The following is a 14,549-nucleotide window of genomic DNA, read 5'->3' as shown; positions in this document are numbered from 1 at the left end:
TCATGCAAGAACCACTTTTAATTAAGGAACCCTAGCTGTGCGGAGGGCAAGCGTCTCCTCCAAGCCGGCACCTGTCCTCCCGCTCCCCCTGGGCTCCAGCGGTGGGGGCAGAGCACCGAGTAGACCACGGCCCCCGTCTCTGGGTCAGGGAGAGCAGAGAGGTGCGGGCAGTAGGGGCGGCTGTTGCAGATGGAGGGATGGAGATTTTCACACAGGGAAAAATGCCTCCGTGACAGACACGGGGTCCAATAGTCCTGCTGGGAGCCTAATGGCCCTTGGCATCATTGTTGAAGTCAGGGGAGGAGGTGTCGTGGAGTTTGCTCAAGTGGCTGAGTGGGAAGGAGGTGCCACTGCCTTGGAGGAGGACGTGGAGCCAGGCCCAGGGAGCCAGACATGCTATGGACAGGTTAGGGGCCAGCACTGTGGTTGGGGGGAGAGAGAGACCAGCAGGTGGGGAAGCCAGCACATGGCGCTCTTCCCAGTTCTTAACACACAGACAGAAGGTAGGCTCGAGGTGGTCAGGGGCCCCTGGGCAGAAGGAGCCCTATGGGCACCAGGGAGCTGGAAAACAGGGAACGTTCTTAGTTTTGAAGAGAAGGTGAAGGTCTAGTACAGCAAACTAGCCGGAAAGGCTGGAGGGCATGTTCCGCCTCATGTGTGAGTGCGCAGGCACTGAGGGAAGGACAGAGCTGCCGCGGTGGAAGGCTGGCCGGGAAGCTGGACTCTGGGCCATGCTGAATATGGGCAAACATTCAATTCCGGGAGCAGAACTGCCCCGGGATGGGTCCCAGGATGGCCACGACCCACCATTTCTTCAGGATCAACCTGATGTTCTCCTACTGGTTTTTCCACCTGTGCCTGGTCCTGGCAGCCCTCTGATTCCACAAAGGGGCTGGTCTGGTCTCCAGCTGGATCCTCACAGAACAGGCCCAAGACAAACCTTTCAAGTGGGTAACGGGAAGGAAGAGCCTGGCACCCAGGCAGTGGTGGGCCATCCATCAGGAAGGGACAGACTTCTCACGATGAAACTGAGGCGACGGGAAAGCAGTGAGGCATGAGACCTTGGGGGTGGGGAGCTCCCGGGGGGGGGGGGGGGGGGGGGGGGGGAGGGAAAGGCAGGACCAACCTTCCTCATAGCAGCAAAGGCAGGACCAAAGGTGGCTTTGACCTCCACACGGTCTCGGATCCAGGCTGGCAGCTTGCCCAGGATAGGTGGGCGGGCATACCGCTGATCCAGAAGCACTATGCTGGCAAAATCCTTCTGGTGCCTGATGGCCCTGCCTAGATGGGGACAGAGGTTGGGGCTCTTAGTTAAACCAGCCTCCCCTACAGTACATTTCTGTCGTGCCCCCTCCTTCCTCAGAAAGACAAGGAAAACCTCTCCTTCCTGTCACCCCATTCTCCCACCACGCATCCCAAGAACCAGTAGCAGTCCCAGGCCTACCTATAGATTGGTTGACAGCCTTCATACACAGGTTCTCCACCAAAGCCTTCCCTGGTGGTGGCTGACCCGGGCCTCTGGGCTGGGGAGGGCAGAGCAGAGCACTTGTTAGCGTTTTCTTGCCCCCCGCCGCTCAGTGTTCTGAGAAAATGGCACCACTCGGCATGGGAGCAAGGGCAGGTGTCGCGGGCACAAGGCCAGCAGCGGCTCTAAAAGAGACCGCAGAGTGGCTCCAGAGGTCAAGGGGGTGCATCCCATCCCCTGGAGCGGACAAGAAACACTGGCACACATCGGGGCAGTGGGCAGGTCACAGCGGTGCGGCCCTGTTATCGCAGCAGCTTCTCCCCGGCCGCCTCCTCCCAACCTCTGGACACTGGAGGTACTCACTAGGGTCTGATCCAGGTAGGCCATCTTCTCTTGCAGCTCTGGAGACTTGATGTTGGGGTAGGGCATGCCTACCATAACCACACACCTAGGTGGAGGGAACATGAGCCCATGGCACATGGGCGGTCAGGCCCCCAGCGCGTTTGCCAAGGGCCAGGATGAAGGACCCAGGCCTCACCCTCACGTCATCGACAGCTATATCCAGCGCTCCTTCAGCCCCCTCAAGTTGTGCTTGCAGCCTCCGCCTCCCCCTCCCCACCTGGAGTAGGTGTGCTCAGTCGAGAGACCCAGTGCAGACCACATGAATAGAGTCCTGACAAGACTATGCTCTGCCTAATTTCCACCTGGAACCTTTGGCCAAAGGGCCAAAGCAACGTCCCCACACAGCTCAGTGACCCAAGCAGTCAGCCGGGGGTGCAGACTCGGACGGCATCAGCTTGTAGGCAGGGACCCAGCTGTTTTGTGGAGTGAGGGGTGATGAATAGCGGAGCCCGGGAGATGAGAGGCCCACAACTTACCGGCCGAGGTTGTCAGAGAAGTTAATACCTTCACTCATCTTTCCTCCAACCACAGAGAGGAGCAGAGCACCTGTCACCGTGCCTCCCGCCTGGCCACAGCACTGTGGGAAATACCAGCCCAGGTTGTGGAGCCAAAGCTTGGATGCCACACAAGATACTGGCAGCTGCTCCCTGTTCTCTGGACCCAAGGCCTCAGAGTTACTTCTCACCTTAATGCACCTGGAATACTCCATCAGCACCTGCTCCACCTGGTTTGCTCTCTTGGGTTCCTGAAATATCTGAAGGAAAACAGACAATGTCTCCCAGAAAAGGGTTTCAAATGCGTGGGTCCCAGCTCTGCTCTTGGCCTTTATGTTTTCCAGGTTGGGAACTGGAGAAGCCCCCAGAGTAAGGGATCTAGGGAAATTCTCCAAAGGTGATCAGGGGTTACAAGTGGTGGGGGTAAGGAACTAACAGAGGCCCAGACATGAGGCCTAACCTTCTGGTCTGACATGCATGAGAAATCCTAGCAGGAACTCTGGGTGCCAACTGTCCTCACAAGTGGGAGTTCCAGCTGAGAGGTCACTCACCTTTTTCCTGACAGCCAGGCGGGCCAGCAGACCACTCTTATCCCAGTGGGCATAGACCTGGCGTTGGTACTCATAGGAGGGGAAGAAACAGACCACCCCTCCAGGGACCACAGTGCACAGGTTACACAGAATGCGACCGGTCTCATCCATCTAAGGAAGACAGAGAGCCCTCCCTGGAGCCATTCCTGAGGCCATATCCAAACAGTGCTTCCTGACTTTGGGACTCAAAACCAAGTATAGAGATCCAAGGGTGACTGCAGTCATGGGGGAGACCTGTGGCCCGGAGCGCCCCCCCTCCCTATCACACACATCACGATGCTAAGTGCACCAGAGCTAAAACTTGTTGCTGGCGTGCCGCCAAGGCCTCCCTGCTCTGACGCCCAGCGCCTAGTGAGCCACTGGGGACTAAGCACCATCTACAACATCGGCCACTGAAAATCCCAGGTGCGCCTCTCGCGATAGGCCCCCAAGCCCTGCATCCCTGCCCAGGGCAGGGACCGATATAACCAAATGTCAAGAGAACCAAAGGAAACAAGCAGCTTTCTCATCAGGTTCATCCTGAAAGGATGCCTCGAGGTTCTAAGGAAACATATTTAACAGTCTTAAGGGGTGAGAAGAGGGGGAAGCTCAGACCTCCCCTGAGGAGCATCCAGATGGACACTCTCCAGCCTCTGCCGGCTCCGAGGTGGAAGACCCCAGCACTCATCTCCCCAACACCCGAACACTAAGCACTGGCCAGGGTGCCCAGCACCGCCGAAACCACTCTCCTGCCCCGGCAAAGGCTGTGGTAAGGCGAGCAGGCTGGCACTAACCATCTGCGGCAGCTCTCTCTTCTGGTATGTGAACTCCAGCTGCTGGCTGGAGGGCCCACTGCAGATGACGAGCGGTAAGATATTGTCTGGAGGGATCACGTGACCTGCAGAAACCAGAGGAGGGGCTGAAAGCGAGGTGCTGACGATTCTGTAAGGCATGGTCCGGAAAGAGCATTCCCCAACCCTGTCTTCCATGCCAGGAGGAGCAGTTCCCACTCTCGCCCACCCGCCTGCTTCCACAGCACACGTGGGCGGTACTCAGACCTCTCCACGGAGGCCGAGGACATGGTGCGGGAGCACAGAGAGACATGAGCTCACGCGAGAGCTGACAAAGCATGGAGCTCCCGCTTCATGGTCTCCTCAGCCCCTTGGGCCTGATAAGAGCACAGGGTCAAACTGTGACAACAAGGGGCTGGAGTGTGACATGTGGCCCATTCCACCCTGGACAAGGATTCTCACCACAGGAAAACTCCACCACTCGCTCAGCTTCCACCCCAGCACAGGCCAGCAGCTGCTCCCGAAAGTCAGACACCTGCAGACCACAAGGCAGGGCTCTGTGATCCCCCAGGGGGCTGGGGGCTGCAGGCCTGAGCAGGCAGGGGGACCTTGGCAGGGAGGGAGGGAGAGCGAGCCACACGTCGGGGAAGACAAAAGTCTGGGCTGGGAGGTGGGTAAGTGCATAAGAATAGAGAAAAAGAGGTAAAAGGTAAGGCAGATAACAAATTGGCAAAAAGAAAAAAAAATTCATGATACCCAGTGTTGGACAGTCTCAGTGAGACTGTGGGAATAGCAAAGGAAATCTGGTAAACTGGGCAAAGTGCTTCTCACCCCTGGCTATGCAACAAGATCACCTGTGGGAATTCAAGACAAAACCTGCACACCCAGGCCCCAGCCTCAACTACTGGAGAACCTCTGAGGGGAAGACATATGCGTTTGTAATTTTAAAGCGCTCCAGGGTTTTCACCTACTGAATTGGCAAAAATCCAAAAGTGTGACCCCCTCCGTGGAGAAAGAGGCGCTTACACACTGCTGGTGGGAGACAGAACTCCAGCTGGAGGGGAACTGGACAATAGTTAGTAAGTTGCACGTATTTTTACTTTTCAGCCTGGCAGTGCCCCCTGAAGATACAGCTCCACGAGCCAACACATGCACAGGGACAATCCTGCACAGTGATCTGTGAGCGCACGACCGCCCTTCAGGAGGGCCCGGGGAATGCGCTCGCCGCACCCTCCCAACCATGGCGCCGCGGCCTTTGATGTAAGGAACAAGGAAAGGAGAAAAGTACATATATTTGCTTAGTTTTACAGAAAAATGCAATGAAACCGTGCAAGGAAAGACCAGCAGTCATAAAAATGATTGCCTCTGGGCACGGGGAGCAGCTTGGAGACGGACAGAAGTGGGACTTTCTGAAGGCATCTTTCCAGATGGTTTCGACTTCTGAACCATATACGTGTTTACATTTTTTAAAAACAAAATTAAGTCAGAAATAAAAAAGCAAACTCTAAAACTGAAAACAGATGGCAACAAGAAAGCCTGTCTGTCACATTCACAAGAGAAGCACACAAAAGCCTGACTTCAAGTGACTTCATATCCTTAGTGACCATACATCCTTAGTAGGATATACTCTCAGGGCAAAAAATAAATGCAAAGAAATGAAATTTCAATCAGTAGTTTACTGTTAGAATAATATCGGTAGTATATGAAAGTACTTGAAGTATGCTGTGGGATAGAGCAAATAAGTAATAAGATACAGCAAATGTAATAAGAAACGAAACGTTCAGCTCAAGAGAAAAGAGATACAGTGTAAGGTCAAATAAATTCACTGATTTTCATTTAGAAATATCAATATGGACTCATGATTTCTTAAAACCATTCTCCCCGGTCTGTCTACAGAAGGCCTAGAAGCAATTACAATCCAGGAGCAGGACAAACACCCAGAACCAAGATGTGGTTTCCACACACCAATCCCCAAATAAAGAAGCCAGGTTATCTTGGAGAAATGAAGGATTTCAGCTGTGGGGCAAAGAAAGTATAAAGTGACCTGGGACATTCTGCATTCTGTCATTCCAAAAAGCAAGAAAGCATCCCAAGGCTAATGGGGCCTCGTCAAGGACCAAGGGCAGCATGTAGGGGCTCTAAGGGGCTGAGTCTGAGACACCTGAGCATCAAAAGCAGCAATGACTAGAAATGATTTTAACATGTGAACAAAAATCTACAAGTTTATACAAAAGAAAGAAAAATGGAAAATAAAGCGACAGGAGTGGTTCTAGCAGCTGAGGAGAGGGACCAGAGTGCGTGAGCGCCGAGGAGCCTTCCACGGGCTCAGTCCTGTGCCAGGCGTACCTTGAGGACAGGACCACTGTGCGCAGACATGGTTCTATGCGCCCCTGTGTTGCTTAAAACAGAGAAAAACTGGAAATCACCTGAATACCTAACAGAAGAGTAGTTCTACAAAACAGAATATATTCACGTAGTACAGCCAGAGCGTGGTGGAATAAATGCGTCCGTACTTCCTAAAAAATGTTTATGGTATTTTGTTGCTGAGTGAAAAAACCAAATCATAGCAACAGCATGTAGAGATAGAGATTTTTGTTTTTAAAATATGCATGTAGATTTGTAAAAATTATGCACACAAAGACTATAACGACATACACTAAAATAAATCTTTTGCTGGTGGAATTATGATTTTTTTTCCTTTTGTTGGTCTCTGCTTTTTACAATGAAAGCATAATACTTTCCTACGTATGTGTGTGTGTCTATGAATTTACAGGAGAGGGAAGGTGGCATCTATGGTGGGTCTAAGAAAGGAACGGCGCTAAGGCACCTAATGGGGGCCTGCAATTCCAGAACAGCTGTCTTTGGGAGAAGTGAGGTCCTGCGGCTCCAGAAGCGCCAAATCTGCAGCAGTGCCCTTGCCCCCCCCTCGCCCAGGGCTAAAGGCCCAGGCATGAGATAGTACAGCAATGCCACCTGGTGGACGCTGCTCAGCCTGCTCAAGCTGACCCCTTTCTGGTCTGGGGGCCCGCTGGACGGGAAGAGGCCTGACGGTGCAGCTTTCCCCTGTCGCTGTCCTGTCCCAACACCTGGGGTACAGGAGGCTGGCTCTGGTCCCCTTACCGGTTGCATGGTGCCCCCCGCGATGACCACGGCCCGGCATTCCTTCACCACCTGGGCAAAGTGCACAGCTGGATTCAGGAGCAAGAATTTGAGGCTACTCTGACTAAGACTTCCTGAAAAAAAAAAAAAGACAGAGGCAGCTCCATGTGGCAGGAGGCGGGCTGCAGGCCCAACAAAGACTTCCGTGAGTCTAAGGCAGAGGGGAGCTCAGCTGTGGCTACATAGGAGCCACAAGAGATACCACTTTCCTTTTTGATTAGATCCCACTTAATCTCCAGGACAACCCTGAGGTAGACAGCACTATCCTCTCCCTTTGCACATTTATCTTCAGAGAGATAAAGAAACACAGCTTGGAGGTGATGGAATCAAGACTCAAACCAGAACCCACCTATCCGTCTCTCGCAGCCTGGCCCAAGACGCCCCACCGTGCTACCACCTCACACCCCTCCTCACCACACTTCCACAGCCACCACCCCACCAGGCCAAAGGGACCAGTCAGCACCACCCAGTTTCCTGATCCAGTCTTTCCAGGCTCTGGCTTCGCAGCGCCACGCCCGCTCCTCCTTGAGATTACCTTGGCGGCTCAGGATGACCCTGCCATCCTGGTTGGCAGTGGTGAGGGCTGCTAGGAAGGATTCGATGTGCATCAGCGGGGAAGCCGGCCGTGGCACCCTGGCCTCGCCCTCTTCCACAGGGGTCACAGAGGCTGCACAGAGCAGAAGGAAGAGGCTCTGGGACCACAGAGGCGGCAGGGCCCCCTACAGCGAGGCTAAAGCCATCTCCCAGGGAGTGGAGTCCAGGCGTGAGGCACGGATGTTCCTGTCCCCCGCCTGCAGCCCAGTCTCCAGCCTCCTGACTCACTCTGGGTCACTGTGGGCTGCAGGCTCTGCAGGAAGTGCTGGAACCCAGCCAGTTTGGGCTGTTCCTTGGAGGGTGCAAGGACTGTGCCGTACCTTTCTGTGAAGCCAAAGAGCTGGGACGGGGTAAGAGAGTGCAGGGAGGAATGAGGGTGCAGCAGTGGGAGCCCTGGCTGGAGGGAGGTTCTGCGCACCCCAGACAGCCCGCAACTCCCCGCCCCCCCCCCCCAAGCCTCTGGGAGCCCCACGCCCCCCAGCAAGCAGCGCTACAGGAAGGAGAAGGGAGCAGAGGTGACCTGAGTGTCTGAAAGGCCGGGGGGCAGCACTGGGGCGCCGCGGAGCCCGGCCAGACCCAGGAAGGGGAGGGCGCACCTTTCTGCTGACCATGCTCCTCTCACAGTAGCGCCGCACCTGCAAAAGCAAACCCGCTGCAGGCGCCGGCAACAACTAGCTGGAAGACAGAAACCGCCACCTTCCCGAACCGCAGGGAGCAGGACTCCCTGCCACCTCCGGAGGAGCCCACAGCCTCCTTGTGGCCAGGCGTGTCACCCTGCTGAGGTCACGCCTCTCCTGCCGCCCCAACACACAACGCAGTGCTCTCCCACGAGAGCAAGCCTCATGTGTGCGGTCCCCTCACAAACGTATGTGCACGGCTCCGACCCTCTCTAAAGGTACTGGTGACAGGTCCCCTCCGTTCTCCTTCAAAAGCTGAACCTTGAAAGATCAAGAGTCAAAAAAAACCTCTAGGAGCTAAGGCACGAGGAGATACAGCCTGGGGCTTGTTCGGGGACGTCGGGTGTGTACACTATGCGCGGCCTGGGAGGGAGACAGGGAGTTGAAGCCTCTGAAGATTTGTAAAGAGAGCGTGATCTTTCAGTGGAGCTCCACTCGCCTGTAGTGTAGGAAAGACATCAGAAGGCAGAGGGAGTGAAATCAGGGAGAGCAGGGAGAAGGCAAGAGGAAAAGAGCCTGTCCTGACGTAGCAGCCACGGGAATGGAAAGGCCACGGAAGTTCAAGAGCTATTTCCGGCTCTGGGGCCCGGCAACTGTTTGGATGTGGGACCCAAAGGGAGAAGAAAGGAATCAAAAAGCCCTCAGATTGCCAGCCTGTCTGATGGGGTCATGGCAGTGACAGGACCAAAATGGGTAAGTTGGGGAGGTGTGAAGACAAATGGGAAGGCAGGAGGGAGAGCGAGCAGGATCAGGAGTCCAGGCAAGGGGGCTCACACGCCAGGCACCATCTGCTCACTTGTGTGCTGCCTGTGCCTGTCTCTCCTGGGGTAACCTCTCCCAGCCTTGGGTCCCTCTGCTTTTGAACAGTGATGGTACCTCCTACCCTGGAGTCACAGAACCTGTTGCGTTGCCTTGAACGCAGTAAGTGCTCTGTATTATTAGTAATTTAGAATCCCTGAGTCATGAGTCGAGCGAAGGCGGCGGTACCCTGCACAATGAGCCCGGAGCGAGCTACCACAGGAGGCTGCACTCAAGCCCAAGGCCGGAGTGGGAGGAGGTGAGGGAGTTCTCAGCCACCTCAGCCCAATAGCAGGATCACGCTCCTGAAGTTAACCTCCTGCTTGGACTAGAAGCCCAGGGCAAAGACTATGCCGGAAGAAAGATGGAACAAGGCAAAGGACCTGGGAATTTCTATTTGTGCTTATTTGGGACAATGAAAGGAACCTTTTCTCACCAATCCCTAGGACCCTTCGGATTGAAGATTATTTTTTTCTTGCTGATGCAATGCTTTAAGGGTTAAGTAATTAGAAACATTTATGCTATAGATCCTCAGACTTCTAGACTGCTTAAGGACAGAAGAAATTTACTTTCTATTCCTCTGTCTTCACAGTGTTCTGCTCACAGGTGGTAATACAGATAAGAAAATTGGATGTGCGGACACAAAAAGGTGAAAATCTCTACCTTGAACAGGTTGATGTTGTCGATCTGGCTCTCAAAGAGGAAGTCATTAATGGTCTTCAGCTCTGTCCCTAGGGGTAAACAAAGGGCCTTGGAATCCTTACTCTGAAGACCACGGTCCCAGAGGTGAGCTCAGAACCGGCTCAGAGCAGCTCTGGGCCTCTGAAGGCAGTCCTCTTACCTGTCTCCGAAAGGCTCTGTGTGTTGGGATTTTGCTTAATGTTCCCTAAAACAGAGTTCAAGCAGGTCAGGATGGTGCCTCTCTGACCCCCTGCTTCTCACACTGAACACTGTACTCCTCAAATAAGATCATTCATATTTGAATGGATTTTTTGCCATTTATAAGCACCCAAAAAACCCACTGAGGACAGGAGGCTCTAGGGAGCCTCAAAATCTGACCCACGTTTGCATATGGGGCCCAAAGCCTTGTGGATTTCATTCTTTTCACACCTCCTCCAAGGAGGCTGGGACCGAGTGACCACCCTATTTTATGCAGCCGCAAGGAGACGCCCAGGGCACAAAGGAGAGATGGAAGGGAAAAGCACCAGCATTTGACAAAATCCCTCCTGCAAGATGCTCCCTTGGCTTCCTGGAACTTCAGCATGTATGTAAGCCTTCAGGCGGACAGCCATGCAGCAAAGGAAAGGGTAGGTGACAAAGAATTATGGGACTCAGAGCCACAAGAGTCCCCCCTACTAGGTTCATGAAGCAGAGGCAGGTCACATCCCTGCTCTGAGCTCTAGTTTACTCATCTGTCAAAGAGGGTGAGCGTCCTGCTCTCCTCAGAGGTGCGCTCCAAAGTGACTCCACACAGTCCTGTTACACTACGCTGTTATTACTACCTGGGGAGTAGGGTCTGGCAAAATAAAAAGGACTCAGAACAAGGAGAAATAAACCAGGAATCTAAAAAAGGATCTAAGGTCAGACAATTCAATGAAGGTATAAGAAATAAGAATCTTCTTCATCAGTGGCCAAGACAATTCTTGAGGACGCAGAAAACCCAGGTGTCCTGACTGGCATCCAGGGAATGGACCACAGCAAGCTTAGCAGGCCAGGGGTTAGGGTGGGCATGGTGCTCCTTACCACCCAACACAGTCACAAACTTCTCCAACAGATACAGGATCTGTTTGATGTACATCAAGTTCTTGGCCTTCAGACGCTTCCTGAGGAGACACCAATGAACATCAAGTGGTAGTACTCCACAAGCAACTTCCCTTCCAAGTGCTTCAAGCCAATGCCTTTCTGTCTAGTGTCTTTCAAAGCAGGCCATGAGTGATAAATATGCCCCCAGAAAAGGCGGCTTGCCATGGCCCTAGCCAGCTGTTGCGTCCCGGGCATCCTCGGCCCATGTGGGGTACACACCACGATGAACAAGAGGGGAACAGCATGCTGGCCTCCCTGGCGCTGGGCCCGGGTCAGAGATGGAGACCCCAGGGCTTTCAGAAACTGAGCAGGATTTTCCCTTTCCCCTCAGGAGGCAGCGTCTTACCCATATCGTTCCATATACTGGAGCAACTGGGAATGGGCCTGGCAGAGCTGGAGAGAACAGAGAATGGGCGTGAGGGCAGCCCAGGCTCTGGGCAACCAGCTGAGAGCTGTGCGAATGACATCTTAGATTATGCCTAGAAAATGCCAGCCAGGCCACATGGGAAGCAGGTAAAGAAAGTAGGCCTGGGTACAGACAAAAGGCCTTGAGGCTGCTGGGAGCTGAGAGGCGAAGGAAGGGGGATTCTGCTGCAGTATCCACTTTGGGTCAGGGAAAAAAGCAAGAGGCTGAATCTCTCAGGTAATGAATCTCCCTACTAATTTTTACTGGGCTGGGCAAAGATGTGTTTTAGACTAAGCAGAGAGGTGGTTCAAGGTAGCCATTACACCCTGGCCTAAGGTCAACACAGGCAGTAGAAGTGATGGGGGGCACCTGGGTGGCTCAGTCCGTTGAGCGTCTGCCTTCGGCTCAGGTCATGATCCCAGGGTCCTGGGACTGAGCCCCGCATCGGGCTCCCTGCTCAGCGGGGAGTCTGCTTCTCCCTCTCCCTCTGCCCCTCCCCCTTTTCATGTGCACACATGCACTCTCTAAAATAATAAAATCTTTAAAAAAAAGTTGTGGGATGCCATGTGGGCCTCAGGGTCAGAAACCAGTGGTCAAGTCCCAGCTCCACATTCATGTGCTGTATGACTTTCAGCCCATTGCTTAAATGCCCCCTGAACCTCAGAGTTCTCAGTGTTAACTAGGAACACCAGCCCACCTGGAGGCAGTGTGAAAATTCACGATACCGCCCACGGTGCATGGCACAGAAGAGGTAATCAATCCATTGTGGCTCTCAGAAACCCTGAGCATCCCTCAAAGCAAGGCTAACGACATCGAACTACGTGAGGACCCCTGCTTCCTTCACTTCTCTGGCCTAGAGAGAACTAGGTATTAGCATCCTGTGCTGGAGGGACTCAGGATGACTGACCTATGACAGTGAGGAGCAAGGAAATGAGCCACCTCGCCTGAGTTGGGTCCCCCTAGTTCTACAACCTGCTGGAAAGCCAATCAGCCCCCCCCGATGAGGCCACTGCCTTGACTCAGGGCACCCTCTCCCAAGCCATTGCCAGACCAATTCCAGGGCTTAGAGAAATGATCCACATCCCTCCGCCCCACAGCAGGCCCTGGCCCAAGAAAGGACAGGCCAACCCACCTGGGAACCGCTGACCTCCGCACTGTGGATGCCCGTGATGGTGTCGATCAGGTTGTGCGCCTCGTCGATGAGCACCACCTGGCCCTGCAGCCGGATGCCCGCGGCCTGGCGGGTGGCTGCGTGCAGCAGCATCTGGTAGGGCAGCACCACGAGCTGGGGGGAGGGGCGGCCGCCTGAGCAGTTGGGGGGGGGGGGGCTCCCTGATCCAGCAGGTGTGCCCCACCTACTCTAACTGCCTGGTGCGAACAGTTTTTAGTTCCCAGCCAGGATGTGCACAGGGACAGCTATAGCACGGTACTGTGCTTTTAGCAACAGACCCTTGCCTCAAGTTTTTCTGTGGAACATCAAATATGAAACAGATAAAACCGGAGGCAGTCTGACTCTGACCGAACCAAGAGTGGGGGTGGGGAGAAGGGAGCAGAGAGGAGTGTGGAACTCAGCCTCATCCGTACCCCCGAGGTCGCCCCCGAGGCACCCGAGGTTCTTCAAAACACAGTGAACACCCCTCGTGTACTAGAAGGTAGCCCTGCGTTCTGGTCCTAGAGCTGCCGCTTCCCAGCTGTGTGACTCCGGGAAAGTCACTTAACCTTTCTGAGCCTCAGTTTTTTCGTGGGCAAAACTCTGAGATGATTTTACTGGCTTTTTCTAGAGGCAACAAAAATAAATGCATTCTGTAAATTTTTAGGTGCTACTTGTGAGGACGATTTTCCAGTTAAAAGAATACTGATAAAGTGAAACTCCAGAAAACTGGAAACTTAAGGCCCAGCTTTAATCCTGGCTCCATTATCCACCTGCTGTGAGAAAACAGATAAATCGTTTAGCTATTCTGGGCCTGTGTCCTCGCGTGTATGTATGGATAATACCTGCCTTTGCTTTTTCAGTGGGATACTACAAAGCAAAAATGAGGCGACAAGTGTCTCAAAAAGTTAAGATCATGAAAAGCTCAGGACATCTTACCATATCTACACACAGGTATCTATGGCACTGATCAGGCGACGTGGCAGACAGACCCCAGGAAGGGCATGCAACAACAGTGGGGGCTGGGAAGGTTCTGGAATTTCCCTCGAGCACCCATGCAACACAGTTCAGGGCAATATACTAACAAGCATTTAACTGCTGTGTAAAATCATTACTAACACTGTTCCCTGAATCTCTGAAAACCTACCTCATCTTTTCCTGCTTATATGGAATTCTCCACAAATGAAACCCTATTTCCAAAAGTCACTGGAATTAAGCAATAGCAAGAAGACAGTAAAATCACACCAAACAACAATATTTTTGATCTGTCAAATGGGCAGTTTTTCTGTGTAAAGATGAGACTCAACATGGCAAGTCTAGAGAAGACAGTCTTCTCCTACACTGGCAGGTAGGTGCCTACATCAGGACGGGTCGTCTGAAAGGCCATTTGGAAACACATTTCTGTTCCTCAGCACCCTGACTGCATCCTCTCAGCTTCCCGCGGCCCCACGCCCCCGGACTCTGGTTTCTCTAGGACTGCACACCCCTTCCCAGTTCTTATGTGCTGTCCCCAGTAAGGCCAACTGTTCCTACAACCCAGAGCCACAGGGGACCGGGGGCCGCCCCCACCCCCACGCACTAGGACAGAGGGGGTGACAGGTCACCAGGGTGCTTTGTGCAAGTCAGTCCAACCACGGCCAGGGACATCCTCCTGAATTAAGAGGAATGAGGAAATCCCTCGTGGCTGAGGCCACAAGAGTTACTGCCCAACCCTCCAGGGTCTTTACCTGGGCTGCTGGAATGGCAGACCGGCTCCCGTAATAGGGACAGGCCCGAGCCTCCTTCCCCAGGGCCACCAACTGCTCAATGTCCTTCACCCCCACCAGGACCTGGTCTCGGAGGAGCTGCAGCTGCTCGTAGCCATAGAAGGGGCAGGTGGCCCGGCGCTCCTGCCTTCTCCTCTTGGGCTTCTCCTCCTCAGCTCTGCTCTTCTCTGAGGGGACGAAGGCACAAGGAATGAGCCCTGTCCACGCGGCGGCAGTGGGTCCATAATGTCAAGACCCAATTCCATGGGGTGGGGTCTAATAAACCGTCCCCGGTACTGCTTAGGATGGTCTCACCATTCTGGCATTTAACTTTTGTGTTCTCTAGAAAAAGCCAGTAAAATCATCTCAGAGCCAGGGTTCTGGACTAGACACTGACCCAAAAAGCAAAACGCCTTTTCCCAAGGAGACGATCTTAAGGAAGGACCCAGCTGCCTGCTCTGCCCTCACTGCCGCTTAAGACACTATCTCCCAGGTC

General features: G+C 53.7%; 1 protein-coding gene across 5 annotated transcripts in view; it reads right to left on the bottom strand.

Moving 5' to 3' along the window:
* Positions 1 to 7: 7 nt before the first annotated feature.
* DDX11 (DEAD/H-box helicase 11) overlaps positions 8 to 14,549 on the bottom strand; it is a 33,625-nt gene continuing 19,083 nt past the window's right edge. For all 5 annotated transcript variants that reach the window (XM_044915481.1, XM_021690814.2, XM_021690817.2 and 2 more), the window contains 19 exons: positions 14,036 to 14,241; positions 12,291 to 12,443; positions 11,099 to 11,145; positions 10,693 to 10,772; positions 9,791 to 9,835; positions 9,613 to 9,680; positions 8,071 to 8,109; positions 7,703 to 7,814; positions 7,416 to 7,547; positions 6,842 to 6,954; positions 4,184 to 4,256; positions 3,725 to 3,828; positions 2,913 to 3,062; positions 2,553 to 2,621; positions 2,344 to 2,444; positions 1,829 to 1,913; positions 1,445 to 1,523; positions 1,127 to 1,281; positions 8 to 1,028 (listed from right to left, as the gene is read on the bottom strand). In XM_044915481.1, coding sequence (XP_044771416.1) covers positions 999 to 1,028; positions 1,127 to 1,281; positions 1,445 to 1,523; positions 1,829 to 1,913; positions 2,344 to 2,444; positions 2,553 to 2,621; positions 2,913 to 3,062; positions 3,725 to 3,828; positions 4,184 to 4,256; positions 6,842 to 6,954; positions 7,416 to 7,547; positions 7,703 to 7,814; positions 8,071 to 8,109; positions 9,613 to 9,680; positions 9,791 to 9,835; positions 10,693 to 10,772; positions 11,099 to 11,145; positions 12,291 to 12,443; positions 14,036 to 14,241 — 1,841 coding nt within the window. In that variant the 3' untranslated portion in view covers positions 8 to 998. The remainder of the gene's footprint in view (positions 1,029 to 1,126; positions 1,282 to 1,444; positions 1,524 to 1,828; positions 1,914 to 2,343; positions 2,445 to 2,552; positions 2,622 to 2,912; positions 3,063 to 3,724; positions 3,829 to 4,183; positions 4,257 to 6,841; positions 6,955 to 7,415; positions 7,548 to 7,702; positions 7,815 to 8,070; positions 8,110 to 9,612; positions 9,681 to 9,790; positions 9,836 to 10,692; positions 10,773 to 11,098; positions 11,146 to 12,290; positions 12,444 to 14,035; positions 14,242 to 14,549) is intronic.

This window comes from Neomonachus schauinslandi, chromosome 5 (assembly GCF_002201575.2).
Source record: "Neomonachus schauinslandi chromosome 5, ASM220157v2, whole genome shotgun sequence".
Classification (NCBI taxonomy): Eukaryota; Metazoa; Chordata; class Mammalia; order Carnivora; family Phocidae; genus Neomonachus; species Neomonachus schauinslandi.
The sequence above is the reverse complement of the archived record's forward strand: the minus strand, read 5'-3'. Positions and strand labels throughout refer to the sequence as shown.